Raw genomic sequence first — 19,426 nt, 5'->3', positions numbered from 1 at the left:
TGACTTGTTGTTTCTCTTTTGCAGCTTTCAGTATTGTCTCTTGTTTTGTATGTTTAGTGTTTTCACTATGATGTGCCATGGAGTGTTTCTTTTCTGGTCCTGTCTGTTTGGTGTTCTGTATGCTTCTTGTATTGGTATGGGCATGTCTTTCTTTAATTTTGGGAAATTTTCTTCCACAATTCTGTTGAAGATCTGGTCGTGCCGTTATCTTGGGATTCTTCTTCCTGTGTGCCTATGATTGGTAACTTTGGCCTTTTTATGGTTCACACAATTCCTGCATATTCTATTCTTGTGCTTTCTCCTGTCATTTCTAATTGGCTTACTGAGTGTTTCACTTCCTTTTTCTTTTTAGCCTGAGTAGTTCAATATTTCTAACTCTTTTCTGAATTCATTCAGAAGTTTATCCCTATCTTCCTTCAGTTCTTTGATTTCTTTGTTTGTGTGGTCTTTAAATTCACTGAATTCTTTTATCATGTTTGTAATTGTTCTTTTGAGTTCCATGTCATGTATTATCTCTAGAGGCTTCTCATTATACTCCTCTAGAGGACTATTGGTATTTGGTGGGGATATGTTATTTTGGTTTTTCATGTTATTATTTTTTCTCTGTGATTTTGACATGTGAATTTCTTTTGTAGTTTCTGATTCTCATGTGAGCCTCAAGCCTTCAAGTTTATGTCTCCTTCTTTTTGTGAACTTTATGTGTCTTTGTGGTTTACTTTCTGGGCATGAAAAGCTGGTTCCTCTAAGCTTCTGGGTCTCTATTTTGATTTTATATTGGCATGGTCAGATTGCTTTTGTCTTCAGGAGTTCCCACAGATGCCCAAGTCAGATGAGGATCAGATGCTCTCAGGCTTTCTCCTAAGGTCTGGATCCCTCCAGGAAAGATTTTGGCCTCAGGAATTTGGGGGTTGGACTGGCCTGGGAGCCTGGCCCAGGAAAGATGCTGGTCTAGGGCAGCTGGTGGCTGTGCCACCCAGAGATGCAAAGGCAGATGGGGTCGCAAAGCGGCCCCAAGGACTCCTCGGGATTGCACTGAGGAGCTGGGTTGGTCTGGATGCAAAGGCTCAGGAAGAGAAAAGGTCAGCCCTCCTGACCTGGAAAGAGGCTGGTGGGGTGGTGTAGGCCCAGGGAAGAAGAGGGAGGTGAGGGTGGAGCCAGGCCCAAAGTGCTCCTGGGTACAGAGAAGGAACTGGCTTGGTCTGGATGCAAAGGATCAGGAAGCAGTGGTTTCCCTGGGTGTCTGGGGTGCCAAGACAAGGAATGGGACAGGACCCAGGCTAGGAGGAGAGACCTGTCAGGGAGATGGGAGGGTGAATGAAGCTGGGGGAGTCAAGGCACGGAGGGCGGGATGGACTTACCCCAGAGAGAGGCCTGCGGGTCAGAGAGAGGCCTGTGGGTCGGAGAGAGGCCTGTGGGTCGTGCCAGGGAAGCAGAGGGAGATCTAAAATTTTTTTAAAACTGAATATGCAAAAACTTGTAAGAAATTCTAAGATGACAACAAAATTAGTTTACTGTAATAAAATGTAACCAAAAGAACAGAATGTATTTTTTATATTAAAAATTATGAATACTTATGAATCAATAAAGATCATAAGATTATACTTGCCCAAATATATATGGGGTAGAATTTTAATTGAATATTCATATAATATGTATAAGTTAATTGTGTGCCAGATAATCTACATGTACTATTACATTAAAATTTTCCAAGAACTCTGAAACATAAACTCACCCCACATAATATTGTTTAATTAACATTTTGCCTGTAGAAGGTGATTTCATTATTCATAGCCAAAACTTACACTAGTTATTTACCTCAACACACCACTTTTGTTTTTTATTTATTTATTTTTATTTTGTATATATGAATGTTTGCTTGCATGTAAGTGCACCCATACACACAGTGCTGGTGGAGACCAGAAGAGGATGTCGATATCTTGGAATTGGAGTTGTGGACTGTTGTCAGCTACCATGTGGGTGCTCAGTCCTGTGCAAGAGCAGCCAGTGCTCTTAACTGCTGAGTCATCTCTTCAGCCCCTCAATACAACATTTTTGTGAGTCCTTTACAAAGGTGAAAAGAGACTGAGAAAACCAGGGGAAAATAAGTAAAATCCATGAGAAAAGTTCACCTTGGGAGGGAAGATACTTCAAGGAAACTTTAGGAAGTAACACTTGAAACAACTTGTATTCTAGCATCATTTTCCTTGTTTCACACACACCCGTGAATGTTGCTGTGCCTTCATTAAGTTTTAGGAAGTTGTTACAGATCTGACAATGCATTCTAGTTTTTCCTGTTGAAAATAATGGAAAACAGTCTTCTGGATTTTCAGGTGGAGCCTCTGAAGAGGTGATTTTCAAGGCTAGGCTGCTGATGTTAAACACAGGACGACATATAATATTCCTATTATGCCATTTTACAAAGAAGCCCAAAGAGACTGAACAAGTTCACAGAGCTGGGATGGGGAGGGCTCTGGCAATGTGGCTGAACAGGCTTCATCCAGCCACTGTGAAGCACTGCCTTCACTGCTGCCCACTGCTCTGAGCTTTCACACAGAAATGATGTGCGCCCTGCATCAGCATCTCTCAAAGTTCTTGGTCAATAGCTACTGAGGTTGGCATGTTAGAACATTACTGTATCACCTAAAACAGAGTTCCATAGCTAATTAGATTTGGGAAATGCTGAGCAACATTTCAAACCCAAACTGTGATTCTCCAAGTTTGGTAAGTGCAAAAGGTGTTAACACTTCTCAGATTTGAGATTAGATTAAGAACGTGTTTGTTAGCAAGTAACACATAAGATGTGTAAATTATATATAGGAGTGTGTATACATGTATATTTACCTTACAGCATACCATTACTAGCTAGTTTAAACATGTGTCCCATAAAACAAGGAACTGGGGCAAGGAAGCCCAGGGCGAAGCCCAGGGCCAGGCTTCTTTCTCTTTCCTTTTCTGCTCTACTGGCCAGAGGAAGCTGGCGTTCATTTCTGTGGTTCTCATCTCATGTGCACTAGAGCTGAGTACACACCAGGCATTGCAGCTGAATTCCATGAGGGAGAAAAAGGAAAGAACCCAAATATTTCCACTCGTACTTCACTGACCAAAGCAGCATCTTGTGCCTGCCCCATAACAAGGCCCACAGAGCCTATAAAATATTTGGGTTTGTTTGTTTGTTTGTTTTGTTTTATGTTTAAGCGTCTGTATCAGGGAGTTATGATGTGTGGTGATAAACCTCAGTGGTTAATTTCTTGCTCACATGGCACCATCAGGTGTAGCTCTGTAAGCATGCTTCCTTAATTTGGGGTTCCAGCTATAAGAACAGCCCTCTCAGGCCATGCGTCCCATGGTTCAGGGAGAAGGGAAATGGCAGAACCATGTGATTGTACTTAATGATACTACTGAAAAGGTATACCTGTCTGCTTCCCCCACATTCCATGGCCCAGTGAAGACCACATTTTAAGGCTAATGTCAACAGGGGAAAGGAATGTAATCCTAATACAAAACGAGTCACAAATGCCTGACAATGCAATCTTTCCTATATAATGAAAGCGAGAGAGGATAAGGATGGGAATTCAAGTGGGGTCAGCAACCAGCTGTATGCACAAAACACTTAAACCTTCTATTTACAGTATTTCTCAAGACATCAAGACAAGTATTCACATCCTTTGATAACTGTAGTCTTGACCTGCAGTGTATTCCTTTGATGAAATAACTACCTATAGACAAATCATGGTATAATGTAGTTATTCTCTTTAATCTGTGTCACAGATGAATAATAAAATCTCTTGTCATACATTGAAATCCCTGTCAAATCAGGGTGGTACAATGGGCAAAGCTTATTTTCAAGTCAGGAGAATTTGAGAAAATACCATTATGCCTCATTACTGATGTTCTTTTCTTCTGAATCAGGTATTATCGTACCACGCGACATGTTCAAAAGCTGAAGTTGACAAGTTTAAGGTAAGATTGTTCACTGTTAGTGCACAAAAGTTAACTTCATCTGGCCTTCAAACCTTTAGTCATTTGCCTCTGTAGAATTAGTTCTTCTCACTTGGAGTGTGGGCAACAGTCCTGGGCAGAGTGTGCTTGACTACTTCCTCTTTAGAGGGGAAGAAGAGCTTACACAACTGAATATCCCTTCCTGATTCAAATAAGTCAATAATTAAGAGATTGAGATCATGACAACTAGCGTTACCCAGTGCTTACTATGTGCCAGGTATGATACAAGGCACCTTCCCTGTATTCATCTATCTCATCCTTGCAGCCCTGGGAAGTGCTATGCACATGTGTTTCCAGATAAGTACACTGAGGTATGGATAGGCTGAGTAACCAGGCAAAGTTCAGATCATTTTAACAGGTACGGCTCTCTGTACCTAAGCACCACACTTCTATGATGCTCAGGGTTGACCCCTTCTGGCTCTAATGTCTGATGAGCGCATAAATGAACCTTTGATGTTCCTTTTTATTTTAGTTTCCATTGTTTCCTTAAGTGAAAATCAGAATTTGGTCTTGTCTCCATGTATTCCTAACAGCTCTAACATAGGCAGACCAGGAGTCTAGCTCAGTGCTAGAGTGCCTGCCTAGCATGTGCAAGGCCCTGGGTTCAATCCCCAGGACTTCAGCAAAAAAAAAATAGGGGTATAGCAAAACTGATTTTCCTCTCTTTAAAAAGTTTTGATGTTTGTATTTTAAAATCTCTGGGAAAGTTTTGAGAATGATCAAAAAGCTACCACAACCATAAGAAAGATCATGTATCGTCTACTGTAGTATACAGCATTGCTTACTGTTCTTCTAAGAGTCTCATTTACACATGGACTTATTTCATTCTCATAGGAAAAAAGTTGGCACAGAGACCTTTTTATTGATAATTGAGTCATATCAGTAGAATTGAATCACATGAACAACAAAAAAGGAGACAAAGACCCCAAACCTTGAAAGTAGGGATAGATTCCCCAGAAGAGCAAGCAAGGGTCAGCACATCTACAACAGGCGTGTGGTAAGTTGTTTCATTAGACAGATGCTTCAGGAAAAGACTTCCAGTGGTGCTCCAGGTCAAAAGGAGAAACAGCATTAGCAAGAGGTGATAGCTGGCAACCAAGGAGGGAACAAAGCAATCAAAATCACAGCAGCCACGGCCTATTTGTTGTAAAGGCAACTTACTTCTTTTTCTGTCACTGTAACAAAATCCCTAATGAGAAATGTATAAACTTGGCCTGATCTAAAGATTGAGAAATTCAAGAACATGGTAGATTTCTGTTCAACACCTGAGTGGAAAGGGTGGGGAGGCTTCTTGTCACATGGCAGATGAGATCACATGACAAGATAGAGCAAGCATGCCAGAGAGGTGCTCATAGCAAAGCCACTCTTGCAATAAGCCACAAATTCATCAGTCCTGCAGTCAGAGCCCTGGTGACCCAATCACTTCTAAAGTCCCTCTTCAATATTGTTTCACTGGTGACAATATTTCCAACATAGGAAACTTGGGACATTCTCACCATAGCATATACTGACCAGAACTTGACTGCCTGAGGGCAGAATTTTGGGGATGCTTTCTTCACTGGTCTAGCTCTACTGCCTTTAGCATGCACATATCAAAACACAGACATTATATCATAAATCTTAAAAATTGTGTTTTGTGCAATCAGTTTTGAAAAAATAAAGAATTGGGGCTGGAGAGATGGCTCAGTGGTTAGGAACACTGGTTTGTTCTTGCGGAAGACCCGGTTTGAATCCTAGCACCCGCATGGCAGCTGACGACTGTCTGCAACTCCAGTCCCAGGGGATCCAACAGCCTTTTCTGACCTCTGTGAGCATTGCATGACTCGGGTGCACTTACCTATATGCAGGCAATACACACATGCACATGAAAATACTAAATAAATTTTTTTTAAAGTTTAAAAAAATAAAAGAAAAAATAAAGAATAAAGAAAATGTTTTCTTACCTAGAAATCTTATTTCTGGCAATACCCAGCTCCTGCCAAGATGTTACTATAACATCCTGTCATTATATTTGTGCTGCTATTATAATTACCTTCATGGCTAAAACAGGGAAAGTGGTAGAAAAGAAGACAACAAAGCACACAGTGAACTACACGTGACTGTAAGAGCCTCTTACAGGAGCTTCCCAGAGCTCAGTCTGTAGCTGTCCACTTTGCAAAGGTCATTAACCTATATCCAGGCTTAATTCTTTGCTTTACAATAAGGAAGACTCCATTGTCTTTGAACTTGCTATGTTTTCTGTTATTAGTTCCCAAACATACCAAAAATATGAACTATTTAAATTTGAGAACAAAGGGTTATTTCATCTTAAAATTATCAAGATTATTAACTGATTTACTCCAGATTTTATCCCAAAAATTATTAGCTGATTTCCTATTATAATGTAATTGAGATATAGTAGATAATTTTAACCAAATGGCTTTTTTCTTGATATATAAAGTAAATAAAACATTATCACAAGTGATAGTTGGTGTCTATTGTAACTGCAGTAATAACATTAAAATGTAGTGTGCTTAAAATAATCCTGCATGCAAACAGTGAAAAGCACTTACAGAAATCCACACAGGGGTATACACAATGTCAGTTTCCTATATGTAGCCAACTAAATAACAGTAAATAACTACTTTATTTTGACCGCTAGGTGCAGACCAGGCATGTCTACCTTCAACATTAAAAAAAATAGGAACTAGAGAGATGGCTTACTGGTTAAAAGTGCTTCTGAACTCAGTTCCCAGCACACAGTCAGGTGGCTTACAGCCATCTGTAACTCTAGTTCCAGGACATCCAATGCCTTCTTCTGGCTTCCATGGGGACCTGTGTGCATGCACACACACAAATACATAAAAGTAAATGTATTTAACTGTATCTTTTAAAGTATAACAATTTGAGATCTGGCATCAGCATTATCCATAGATTCATGAGATAAAAGGTGGGTAAGTACCAATATCATGTATTATACTCAGCTGGCCACTGATTTGGAGATGATCCCAGAATTTAGAAAGAAATTATTTTATTATCTGGTGGTAGAAAACATCTGGAGGTCAAATACACACAGACATGTGACAGACCTCAGTAGAAGCTCAAGCTGCGCTACATCTTGGATGCATAAATGTCTGGGATGTAGTTATTTACATGAGTGACTGAGAACCTTTCTGAGTCAAGAGTTCTTCTTAATAGAAGTGGTGACTACAGCCTAGATGAGTCCAAGTTCAGCATGAGATATGTCTCTTGGATCTATCTCAGTCACCCATGGATCTGTGTTCTTAGCTGAGAACACGAGTGGATGCCAAAAGCCTGGTCTTTGCTATGGGTTCAGCATATTCTGTGCTCCTGGTAGTGCAGAGTCTGGAGTATCAGCTGCATACACCAGAGCGCAGGGCAGGAAGCTTCACTACAGAGAAGCAGGGCACCTCCCTACAGTGTGATCAGCAGGAGGTCAGGTCAGGCAGAGAGTTCATATGGTAAGAGCAGATAAAGCATACTGTGAGGACTCCCAGAAATAAGAGAGAACTCCAACAGTATCTAACTGTGAGACCTGCACCATTCATTACTCTTAGTTTACTACCATTTGTTCAAATAGAGGGTGTGGCCTAAAGGAGGATTGACTTCATATAAGCTAAACCTAGTTAAATCCTGAAGAATCATTAATGTTAGGCTGATCCATCTTACCCTTCCTTTTTATCTGCTGTCCCTATTTCACACTGCTTCATTTAGGAGGATTGCTTTCCCTATTCTAGAATGCCATGGAGGGGCTATTTGTGATTTATGTTACTCTGATCACCCTATTTTTCCTATTGAGAAAAATCTTGAGAGATATTGTGGTGGTTTGAATGACAATGTTCCCCTCAGGCTCCAAGTATTTGAACATTTTGTCCCCACTTGCTGGCACTGTTTTGGGAGGTCTTAGAAGGTGTGGTCATGCTGGAGGAAGCATATCACTAGGGGTGGGCTTAGAGAGTTATTAAGCATTGCCAGATCTCCAGTCACACTCTGCTTCCTGTGTCTGCTTGAAGATGTGAGAGCTTAACTTCTGCTCCTACTCCATCCACCTCTGCCACCATGCCTCCCCAGCATGATGGACTCTTGTCCCTTTGGAACCCTAAGCTAAATAAACTTTTCCTTTTATAAGTTCCCTTTGAATTTCCATCACAGCAACAGAAAAGTGACTAATACGGATATCTAGGTGGATGGGTAAACAGGATCAGAGTTTCTCATAGTTTTGTTTCTGTTGTTGTGATAAAAATACCCTGACAAAAGCAACTGAAGGAAGAAAGGGCTTATTTTAGCTCAGTTCTGAGCTACAGTCTATCTGTACAGGGGAGTGAAGGCAGCAGGAGTTTGAAGTACCTGGTCATGCCCACATTTGAGAACAGCCAGAATGAATACATGCATGGTTGTGCTCAGCACACTTTCTCCACTCACATACTTCAGAATCCCTTACCTACCGAATGCCCACAGTAAATAGGTCTTCCCACCTCAGCGAATGTAATCAAGGTAATTCCACAGGCCAGTCTGATTGAGACAATCCCTCTCATCCCAGGTGACTAACCAACACAGGCACTGGAGAGACAGCTCAGTGGTTAAGAGCATTGACTCAAGGACCCGGGTTCAGTTCCCAGTACACACATAGTTGCTAACAACCCTCCATAACTCTGGTTCCAGGGGATCCAGTACCCTCATCTGCCTTCCATGGGTGCTGCACGCATGGGTGCACTTGCATACATGCATACAAGACTCATAAGCATAAAATAAAAATAAATATTTTCTAGAAAAAAAAAAACTAACCATCACAGAGTTGAAAAAATTTCTAAAAGTATTCCAAGACTTCCCAACAAGTGAAATTCTGCTCATCCAAGAATATCAGAACTCTGGCTAATTTTTTCTAGTTCTGATATAATTTATACCTCAGGAAATAGTTCCATTTGTAGGGCCATTTATACACACAAAGACCACAGAACTTCTTTGTACTAATAAATTAACTACTTTTGGATGTCTGATTCAGAGTATAATGTTAATAAATTATCTTTTATGGGTTGATTGCCCTGTGCATTAATAAGCAAACCAAGATCTAAAGAATGGCTTCATCCTCATTAGCATTTACCAATCTTCCATGAACTTGAAATAAGAAAGTGGTATACTGAAAATTGGTGCAGATTTTAGTGCCTATTTATATTTCTCCAGGGCTATGCAGGACTAATGTATAAAGACCATATCGGCAATTAGCTCTCTTGAAAGATGGCTGGCTTAAAGGCTTTTAATAACCCAAAGATGCCAACTGTGATAACGTAACAAAATGAATTCGGTGCAACAATTTTATGCTGCTGTGATTTTATGTGCTTTCCTTGGATTTTAATGCCATGGATAGACCAAGCTGTTATCACTATCCACTGCCAGTTTACCCATTCACATCTCTTGCTATATGGTCTCCTTCCAACATCCCTTCTTCTAACTCAGAACTTTCTGGGTTACAACTGCATCAGAGAAGAATTCATTTACAGCTCTGTAGTTGCCTCAGTAATTAAAGACCAGTAACTCAAGTTGGCTGTTTGGGTTTGGACCACCTCTTTCATATTCTAAGTTCTCAATAGTAGTGCCTAGGTCACAAATTGATATCTTGGCCAAGTAAATAAAACAAAATGCCAAGAATAGACACTTCTTGTGGCATTTGCATACTGAAATAAGAATGGTTGAGTCAAAAATAAGGTGTTACCCTTTTCCCTTGCAGACTAGGTGATATGATGTGATTTCTAGAATCATCATCATCATCTAGTTTAGACATGAGAGGTCACTTCAATTCATGAGATAGAATCATGTGTGGGCGCAGTGTCAGGCCTTAAGATGACCTGCCAATGATGCTGTGCCAGTCTGCTACATGGCAGTACAGGGCCCTTCAGGAGCAGGCAGGAGTGGGAACTCCTTTTGCAGGTCAGTTGCATTATACTAACTGATCCTCCAGAGGGTGCTCCTCTCTAATTGGTACAAAGCCTCTTCCCTGGTCACCTTTCCCATGTGTGGGAAAGCCTTGTGGCAACCCCTTGCAGAGGCAGAGTTCATCCTGCAGAGGAAATGACATCATGGTGTTCACTCAAATCCAGGTGACACAGGGAATGCCAAGGGGAGGGAGGGCCAGGCAGAGCAGAGTACTGTGAAGGAGCTGCTGATGGCAGATGCTGTCAGCTCAGTGTTCCTCCCTGGGATGGGAGCCTCTACAGCTCCTCTGCCTCAGACGGCTGCTTTTGCAGAGGCTCACCCACAGCCAGGGCTTGCCCAGAAACCTTGGTGTCAGAGAAGAATCAGGCTTTTGTCTTATTTCTCCACAATCTTATTTCTCAGTTCCTGAACCGCTGCTTTCAGAAAAGTCAGCACTGACTTTCTCAGTTCTAGGGTGGCTAAAAAGGCAGAAGTACACACAGTATTTGGGGTATCGACTTATATCTAACCTATTCTGTCTGCCCCTGTCCTTGCTCCTGCCTCTTGAATTTAAGGGATTGTCTGGGCTTTCAATAGTATTTATGCCAAGTTTAATATCTAAGTTTTTTTTTTTAACTGTCAGGGCAAGTTGTTGAGCCCTCCCTGGAAAATAAACTGCAGGGGAAAGTGCAGCCTCAGCACAGTCTAGGGCAGTGTCCGCTCACATCACAGCTGGCAGACCACACCACTTGGGCTGCGTCCATAAATATGTGGCATGCCTTGTGCTCAAGTATCCAGTTGCCTTTGTGAATTGTGTCTTAATCAAATCCGCATCAGAGAAAGGATGGTTGTGCTTGGTCACTCTTGGGTACTTTAAATGCTGAGGAGGGGATGGTATGTAGTGACCAGGTCTTTAAGGCCAGGCTGGCCTTTCCTCGTGCTGAGCTCAGCCACTGTGGATTGAAGGCCCTTCAAAGACCTGCCTGACCCAAATACATCCAGTAGTGACCCTGACCTCCCTACAGTTCAATGCGTACAGCCACTATTTGTCACTTCTTTCCTTTGGAAAACAAAGCAAGAACGGTGTCCCCAGAGGTCACTGGGAACGTCTACTTTTGTAGGAGAAAGAATGAGACTCGGGGGCTGGAAAGATGTTTTAACAATTAAGAGTAAGTACTGCTCTTGCAAATGACCCAAGTTTGGTTCCCAGCATGCACATCAGACAGCTCGCAAGCACCCACAACTCCAGCTCTAGGGAGATGCCACAGCTCTGGCCTCCTCGGGTACCTGCATTCACATGCACACAGGTATACACATAATTAAAAATAATTTTTTTGGTCTTTTTGAGACAGGGTCTCCCTGTAGCCCCAGCTGGCCTGGAACTTGCCATGTAGACCAGGTTGGCCTTGAACTCACAGAGATCCACCTGCCTCTGCCTCCCAAGTGTTGGGACTACAGGCGTGTGCCACCACGCCCGGCAAAAATAATTTTGAGGGGATGGAGAGATGGCTCAGAAGTTAAGAGCACTGGTTGCTCTTGCAGAGGACCTGGGATCAATTTCCAACACCTACATGACAGCTAACAAACGTCTGTAACTCCAGTTCCTGGGAAATCTGATGCCTTCTTCTGATCTTCCAGGGCATTGCACTACATGGGTGCACTTACATGTATGCAGGCAATACACTCATACACATAAAATAAAAATCATAAATAAAATATTAAAAATAGTTTTTTAAATCTTTTTTTAAGGCCTGGGAGGCTCCCATCCCATCATAGCATCTGAGTTTGCTCCATTCCGTACTTGTCCAGGGAGTCAGGCCCTGAGGAAAGTTTGTTTGTTTTTTGGAGCATTTTGGGAAGCAGAGCAATGATGAACAGAGAAGATCCCATGGAAGCCATGGTGTGGCTCAGTGATAGCCCTAACCACTGAGCTCTGAAAGGAACTGAAGAAGGTGTCAGAACCTTTCAGAACGCCTTTTACCCTATATTCATTCTGGCTTCTCTCTAATTCAAGCCACCTGTAGTAATAGAGCTGGGAGATTGTAGAGCTTGGACCAGTGGCCCCTCACTTTGGGCACAGAGTTCGATTTAACAGTCTTGATAGTTGATTTTAATAGCATTTCAGTATATACACAAGTCATGACCTCCTGACTGTTTTCTTCTCTTGCCCTAATTCTGTAGATACCCCCTTTGGATATAATTACGCAGCTGTTTGTGACCCTCCCTCTCTGCACCGCCACATGCTGCCCCACTCATTCTGTTTTGGCACACTCCTCTCACCCTTGTCCCGCTCACATCCCTCCAAGTTTAGATTCTGCCTCTCTCCTCTGCAGACAGAAGTTACACTCTACTGTCTTGACTGGTTTCTCTGCCTCCTCTTCTCATTCTCTCTCAGAATCCATCCAGAACCCAGCTGACAGATGGATGGTACTCTTCCATGTCAGGCTCATGCCCACAAAGTTTAGCATCTTCTATGACCCTGTTAGACTCTGTCAATTTTCAGTTCTTTAATTGAAAATTACAAGTACTCAAAACTCAAACTCCAGTGCATCCTTGCAGCCTACTAGCCTGCTCCCACTCACCACCCTTCACTAGCTCTGTGTGATGCTCTTTACCCACTTCTGTGCTTTCCCATCTTTTGGGCTCATCCTCCTCTCTATTTCTGCATAAAGTCCTAGCAATCCCTCTGACCCTGCTCATTCCAACCCTCCTCTCTCCAAGTCATTCCAGCTGCCTTTCAGGCAGAAGTGATCTTGTTTGCCATTCTTTTCATCATTGTCAGTTTCTACTGGATCATAAATTTTTGTATGCTTGTATAATCAAGTGGTTAAACTTAGAGCATTTTTAGGGGAGAATGCTCATCTTACTTATTTTTGTAGCCTTTATGTCTTCTATGGCCATGATCGGCACTCTGGATGCTGAAGAAATTTCTACCTTATGACCATGTTCACTGAACGCTTCCATTTTGGGTAGAGGCAATTATAGTGCATGGGCAGATTTTTGAAGAATGGATCTGTGACATGAGCAATCTGAAAGTTCTGTCTCAATCCTTGCTCTCTGTGGGTACAGACACCTTCAGTCTACATTCATGAAGAGTCTTCATTCATGTATCCTGCTAACTGATTTTTTTAACTAAAAATATTTTCTACTGTTGGGGGTGGAGGGTGGGTGGACGCATTTGGGTGCACAGGTACCACAACATACAGAAAGTCAGAGGACAGCTGTGGGGAGCCAGTTCACTCCTTCTACCATGTGGGTCCTGGGAGTTGAACTCAGGTTGTCAGGCTTGGGGGCAAGTTCTTTACCCACTGAGCCATCTCACCATCTGAACTAAAAATTGTATAACCTATTATTTTCTTGACTTTCAACCTGTCTTTCCCATACTTTTTATTTGCTAGTACTATTTTATTTATATTTACTATTTTTATAGTCCTGTATTCTATCTTCCCTACCTATTTTTGAAATCATGAACTGGTTTGGAAGTTCTTTATGTTCATTTCTCAGTAAGAAATGGATCCAACCAAAATCTTTAAAATGTTTGTAAATTCTGATTCTGTTGGTCTCAGTACAACACATAAAATGTAGAATGGGGGAGGGGATCAGACCTCTGGGTTTTCTGTGTCTCAGAACTACAGCTGTCTTTTAACATAGTTTCTGTAAGACTGACCATGGCCACTGTAGGACCAGAGTGAGCACAGGTGTGAACAGACAAAACAGCTACCCATTCGTGTAAATTTTGTGAACTTCAAGCTTCCTCATCCAAAATAATGAAGTCATCTCCAGCTATAAAATGATGTAATGATTTTATGAGCCTATAAATTTTATCCCCAGGAATGAAGGAAAAAATAAAACACAAAGTAACATAAATGTTGACAAAACATCTTGACGTTTTTATGATTCTGAATGCTTAAAGGTTTGAATTGAAGCTCTACTTCACAATTAAAGTATTTGGTAAAAGACTTGGCTCAGGTTGATTTTAATTAAAACATCACATTTAAATTAAATTTTATACATAGTTTTCAAAGGTTCTTTGTGTCTGTTATATTTGAGGAGTAATAAAATGTAAATAATATTCATGAGGGGAAAAGTGGCAGTCTTTGGTAAGACAAAGCCTAATTTCATCGGTGAAGAAACTATATACCAATTCTACCTATAAATGTTTAAATCTAATGTGTGCTAAATACTAAAAAATAGCAATATATATGAAAAGGTCTTCACATCATTATTGCTCAGGAGCCTCTCAGTCTCTTGGTGAGTGCAGGATCCACATATCTGTATTTCACATATGGAACAACTAAAAATTGGAGAACCAGCAAGAAAACCAAGCATGTGGTACCTTACCTCTTATAATTCCAGCACTCAGAAGGCAGAGCCAGGAGGATCCAAAGGTCCAGGCCAGTCTGGGCTATATGGTGAGACCCTGTTTGAAAAGTAAAAACAAAGAACTAGAAAGAAAAAGTGAATTCATCTGCTTTGAGTTTTTTCTTCTCCAAAGTCTTGTTTTGCCCTTAAAAACCATATTTGGTCTTTGAGTGGCTGAGTAGGAAAGCGGATTTTTTTTTTTAATTTAGCTACTGTTCCTGGAAGCTTAGTGGCATTTTCACATTACTTTCGGAGTCAAGTAGGCATGAACAGTGTCCAAAGAAGAATTTTTGACTAAAATTAACATAAATATTTTTAAAAGGACTATTTGTGGCACTCCATGGACAATTAGTATGTAATGCTGTTTCATTAGAAATTTCTCTTTGGGGGACTGGAGAGATGACTCAGTGGTTAAGAGCACTGGCTGCTCTTGCAGATGACCCAGGTTTGATTCCTAGCACCCACATAGCAGCTAAAAATCATCTGTAATCTGTAACTCCAGCTCCAGGGGGATCTGGCATCCTCTTCTGACCTTAGCAGGTACTGCATGACAACAGGTGCACTTACATACATGCAGGAAATACTCATACAAATAAAATAAAAATAATAAATAAAATATTGTTTAAATTTCTCTGGAGCTCTTGTAATTTCATATAACAATTCTTAATCAAATTTAGGCCCTCTCCCCCATCCATGCACCCCCATTCCCCCACTAGACCTTATGTAGTCTTCCATACATGTTAAGCCCAATCCAGTCAAACATTTATACCCAGATGTCCTTCAGTGTAAATTTGTCCACTAAAGTCTAGTCAGCCCATCTAGAGATCGTATGTAAGGCATTTGCTACTGTGTGAGGGAGAGTTCCAGTCTAGGGTCGGTTGGCCCACCATCCATCTTTCTCCTCCCCTCTGGGTCCTTGCTTAATTGAGTTGGCATGGGTCCAGTGCTCAATGCCACCATTGCCACAAGTTCACATGTGCAGGCTTCCAGTGGCCTGAAAGCTTCTGCTCCCCTGTGTTCATGAGCCAGCCCTAGCTCTTACAATCTTTCCACCCATCTTTCACAATGGTCCCCGTTCCTTATCCAAGGATACACACTCTGCAGTTCTTATTCTTTAAAACTTGGCCAGTTGTGGCCTTATGTGTACATGGCACTCTGTGGGAACCTTTACTAGTGAGAGTTGAGGGATGCATTTGTTTCCTCTCTACCCCTTGTATCCTTCATGTTCCATGAGCCTTAAGTGTAGAGGTTCAACTGTAGATGTGTCACCTAGTACTGGGCATCTCTTAGACTTATATTCTCTGTGTCTGAGCAGTTGTGAAATTCTGCAGTAGCCTCCAAAAAGCAAAAAGAAGCTTCTTTGATGAGTGAGGTATGGTATGCTTGTCTGTAAATATAAGGATCCATACTTAGCATATGGCAAGAAATTTCATTTCTCTAGAGATATGAAAAAGATAGGATTTTCTCTAGGATCTATGTCCTCTCATGCCATGTGTATTTGAGTTTACAGTGCTACCAATGATTTCACTCCCATTGAGAGGACTTTAAGTCCAATTAGATTGTTGATTTCCCCCCAGATAACAGTGCCACCACTACTGCACCAGTAGAGGTAGTTTGCTGTGCCGGTTGTTATGGTTATTAGGCTTTGGGCTGGGTTAATTTTCTCCCTTTGCAGTTTACATATTATCATCTAGCATTGTGAGGGCTAAACTTCAGGTAGAAGGCTTCTAGGTCAGTTCCTGCTCCATTGCTGCAAGTCTTGTATCTGAAGTATGTCCTGTCTTCAGCAGTAGGGTCTTATAGTTTTGGGAGATGACGAAGAGGTTTGGCAATAGCCTGTGTTATTTTGGGAGTCCCCTGGACCACTCTCACCAAACACTGTAAGGGAGGTCTCTCCTGTTTGGCATTGTGTTCCTTGCCAAGCAGTTCCCAGGTATACATATACATTAATGTTCAGACACCGTATGCACATTTCTCATGGAGTTTCGGGGACATCACATTTCCCTCTGGGTTGCGTAGCCCCCCAAGTTTCACTCATCTCTACTCTTTTTTCTCCTATCCAGCCTCCCTTCTCCCTCCCCAGTCCCAGTGCCACCATCATCCCTGCCTCCCACAAATCCCCCTAAAGAAATTTCTCTTTGGAGTCATGTTCTGCCATCCACGTGGTTTCTTACACTGGCTTTTCAGACTGCTTAGAAACCTAAGGAGATTGGAAGCAGGAGACATTACAGAGACATTGCATCATTCTGAGGCACAGAGAGGGTATGATCCATTATTCTGACATCTCGCCTATCTTCTTTAGTCCAATTGGCTATCTAGCTCTATAGAAATCTCTCGACATCTGGAAAGCTTAAAGGAAAAAGAACAGTTCCACTCTATTATCTTCTGCTCTCCAGGCTGCCAAGTACCTTGTAGGAAAGATAACAAGGATATAAGACTGCAAACATCAGTTTAATGATAAAGGACTTGTCAGAAGATAAAGTCTTATGTTTAAGGCATGAGAACTTATGAACTAGAGTCTATATAAAGGAAGATATGAAGTGGAGGATGTGAGGCTGGGTTTGTATTGTGTAATATTTCTTACAGTAATGCTCGACATTAAGAATATCGTGGGCAGTGTTCTGCTTATCTGAAATGAGATGGCTTTAATACAAACTCTTAAAATTTGTACTTGTTATTCTGGGTTAACCCATTGATATTCTCTGTGTGTATGTGTGTGTGTGTGTGTGTGTGTGTGTGTGTGTGTGCGTGCGTGTGTGTGTGTGTGCACTTGCTTTAATCTAAAGGTATGGTCATATGATTTAGAGCTTCAGCTCTGTCTTTTGGAATGGCTATTTTAGCAGTTTATTGTCTCTGAGGAGATAAGCAAATGGGAGTGCACAGGATCTGAGATGTAGCACTTTGGCCACTGGGTGCCATCCTTGCTCCATGCAAGAATTTCCTGAGCCACATTTTTTAGGAAAGTGGTTAAAATTCCAAAGATAGCGATTTAAGAGTAATTTTGAGATATAATAGCATTGGTGTGTGTGTACATGACCTAGAATATGTAAGTGACATAAGACGCTGATTCATCCACCCAGGCATGAGCTGGAGAGCCAGAAAGCCCTCCCCTTTGATTCAGCCTTATGAACAAAGCCAGGCAAGGTCCTTAGGCTTCATGTGCCCCAGCGAGGCTGCCTGTGGAGACCATGTGGAGGGATTGATGAGGTTGTGCCGTATAAGTATCTGGAGGTCAGAGGGTCAGATGCTCCATTAATTATCTTTATTGTTGTTTGTAATCACAGCATGCATGCAGCACAGGGCTTGAGCTAGCTGTGTGGCTTGGCCTAACCCTTCAAATGCATTCCTGTTAGGACTGAGCTGGTAGAACTATTAAGCAGTCTTTTTACTCCCTTCTTGGCATGCTATGTGTTAGTGGAAGTAACTGTGGGGTGGTCTTTGCTTCCCTAGAACTAATTCATAAGGTTCAGAAAGGCACAACATTAGCCAGACCTCGGAACATCCAGAGGCAAGAACCCAGAATCTATGCAGAATTTTTCTGTCTTTGAATTTGAGTCTCATCCATAAAGACAAGAAATTAAACTCAGCATTATGAACAAGAATAGCCACAGAAAACCTATAAGACTGCTGTGTAATCCAGATTGCTGTTTGCAGAGCCTCAAGCATTTATTGGAACTCAGAAGAGTGAGGTGGTAAATAATTATGAATTTAATAAAAATAGAAAAATCTGTTACACTGAGACTGTAACAGAAAATTAAGATGTCATCTTTTTAGTCCATTGTAGAAGGGACCCAAGCTTATAACAGATTAAAGTATACTTTAATCTATAGCCACCATAACCACAGCAGCTGGCCTCATAGTTGGCCCTAGACATGTCCCAGAGCAGCAGCCAGTGCTCCTGAAGGCTAAGTGTGAACAAATTTACATCTCCTTGTTAGCAGAAAGAAGGGCAAGTGAGAACTTACAAAGTCAGACTTTTCTCAACCTATGTGGTTAAGTACTGGCAAATGGATGGACTTCTCCACCCTTGGATTACCACAGGCTAACACCATACCCATTATCACACCCTTTTAAATATCGCTATTCATCAGGTGTGATGTGACTGCAGCTGCAGCACCTCTGCTGGCTGGGGGCTTTTATAGCTCTTCTTCTGTTGAGTCTTAGCAGTGAGACTCTGAAGGAGCCGCTGGTGGCAAAACTCATCTTGTGTGTTGGACAAGGCATGGAAGGACCACACTGTCAGTTTGGAGGCCTTGGCTTCTGCTGCTAAGGTGCTTTCTTTGGATTCTTCCCCTATATATGTACACTCAGTGTAACAGCATGTTGCAAAACAACAGTGAATCAGTGTAGTATCAGATGATAGTGTCTACCAGGCCTGGTTTTTTTTAGTGTTTTGCTTGTATTAACTCATTTAATCGTCACAAAATCTTTATTATTTTGTCTTACATTACAGGTGATAAACTTGAGGCATATAGAGAAATGCACAACAATATACTGATTTAAAAAATTGTGATCTGGGTAGACAAGGCATGCAGAATTTAGTGTTCTGCTTTGAAATGACATGAAAATCTTTGTTCTGGAGTCTCTGGGCCTGGCATGGCCCTATCCTTGTGGTCTGCTGCTATCTTCGCAGGTGTACCTCCTCAGCTGCCAGCATCTGCAATGTCAACTTTGAGGGAAAGTTTTGTGGAATACTAATTTTCCCTCTAAAATGTAAATCCTAAACAATTCTTGAGCCGATTCTACCCCTCTTGCTACTGGGCATATTTCCCAACATATATCACAATTCACCTCTGGCCTTCCCAGAGGCAGAAGAGGGTTCTGTGAAAATGCAGCTTTGTGACAACTTTGGCAGGAGCAGATGGCTGTCCTCACAGCTGAGCTCAAGTTTGTCCAACAGCTCTGTAAAACATTAAAGTGGCTTTTGAGGAAGAGCATTCTATACCCTTTCCCTTCACCTCTAACAAGAAAGATTCAGAATTCAGAAAAGAAGAAAGGAGTGGGAGGGACACTTTCTGTGATGACTGTGCCAATTAAAAAAACAAACAAAAAACAAAACTAAGAATCGCCCTGCTCTTTAAACACAGGAGAAATGTTTGCTTATACCTAAAATCTCTTCCAAATCATCAGCAATCTCTGTGAAAACAGCTTTACT

The 19,426-nt window shown here is 41.6% G+C and overlaps 1 protein-coding gene across 1 annotated transcript in view; it reads left to right on the top strand.

The window, feature by feature from the left end:
* Pde11a (phosphodiesterase 11A) overlaps positions 1–19,426 on the top strand; it is a 456,708-nt gene that overhangs the window by 309,475 nt on the left and 127,807 nt on the right. The window contains exon 10 of the mRNA XM_008855328.2: positions 3,910–3,960. Coding sequence (XP_008853550.1) covers positions 3,910–3,960 — 51 coding nt within the window. The remainder of the gene's footprint in view (positions 1–3,909; positions 3,961–19,426) is intronic.

This window comes from Nannospalax galili, unplaced genomic scaffold (genome assembly GCF_000622305.1).
Source record: "Nannospalax galili isolate Female #2095 unplaced genomic scaffold, S.galili_v1.0 scaffold346, whole genome shotgun sequence".
In the NCBI taxonomy this organism is placed as follows: domain Eukaryota; kingdom Metazoa; phylum Chordata; class Mammalia; order Rodentia; family Spalacidae; genus Nannospalax; species Nannospalax galili.
The sequence above is the reverse complement of the archived record's forward strand: the minus strand, read 5'-3'. Positions and strand labels throughout refer to the sequence as shown.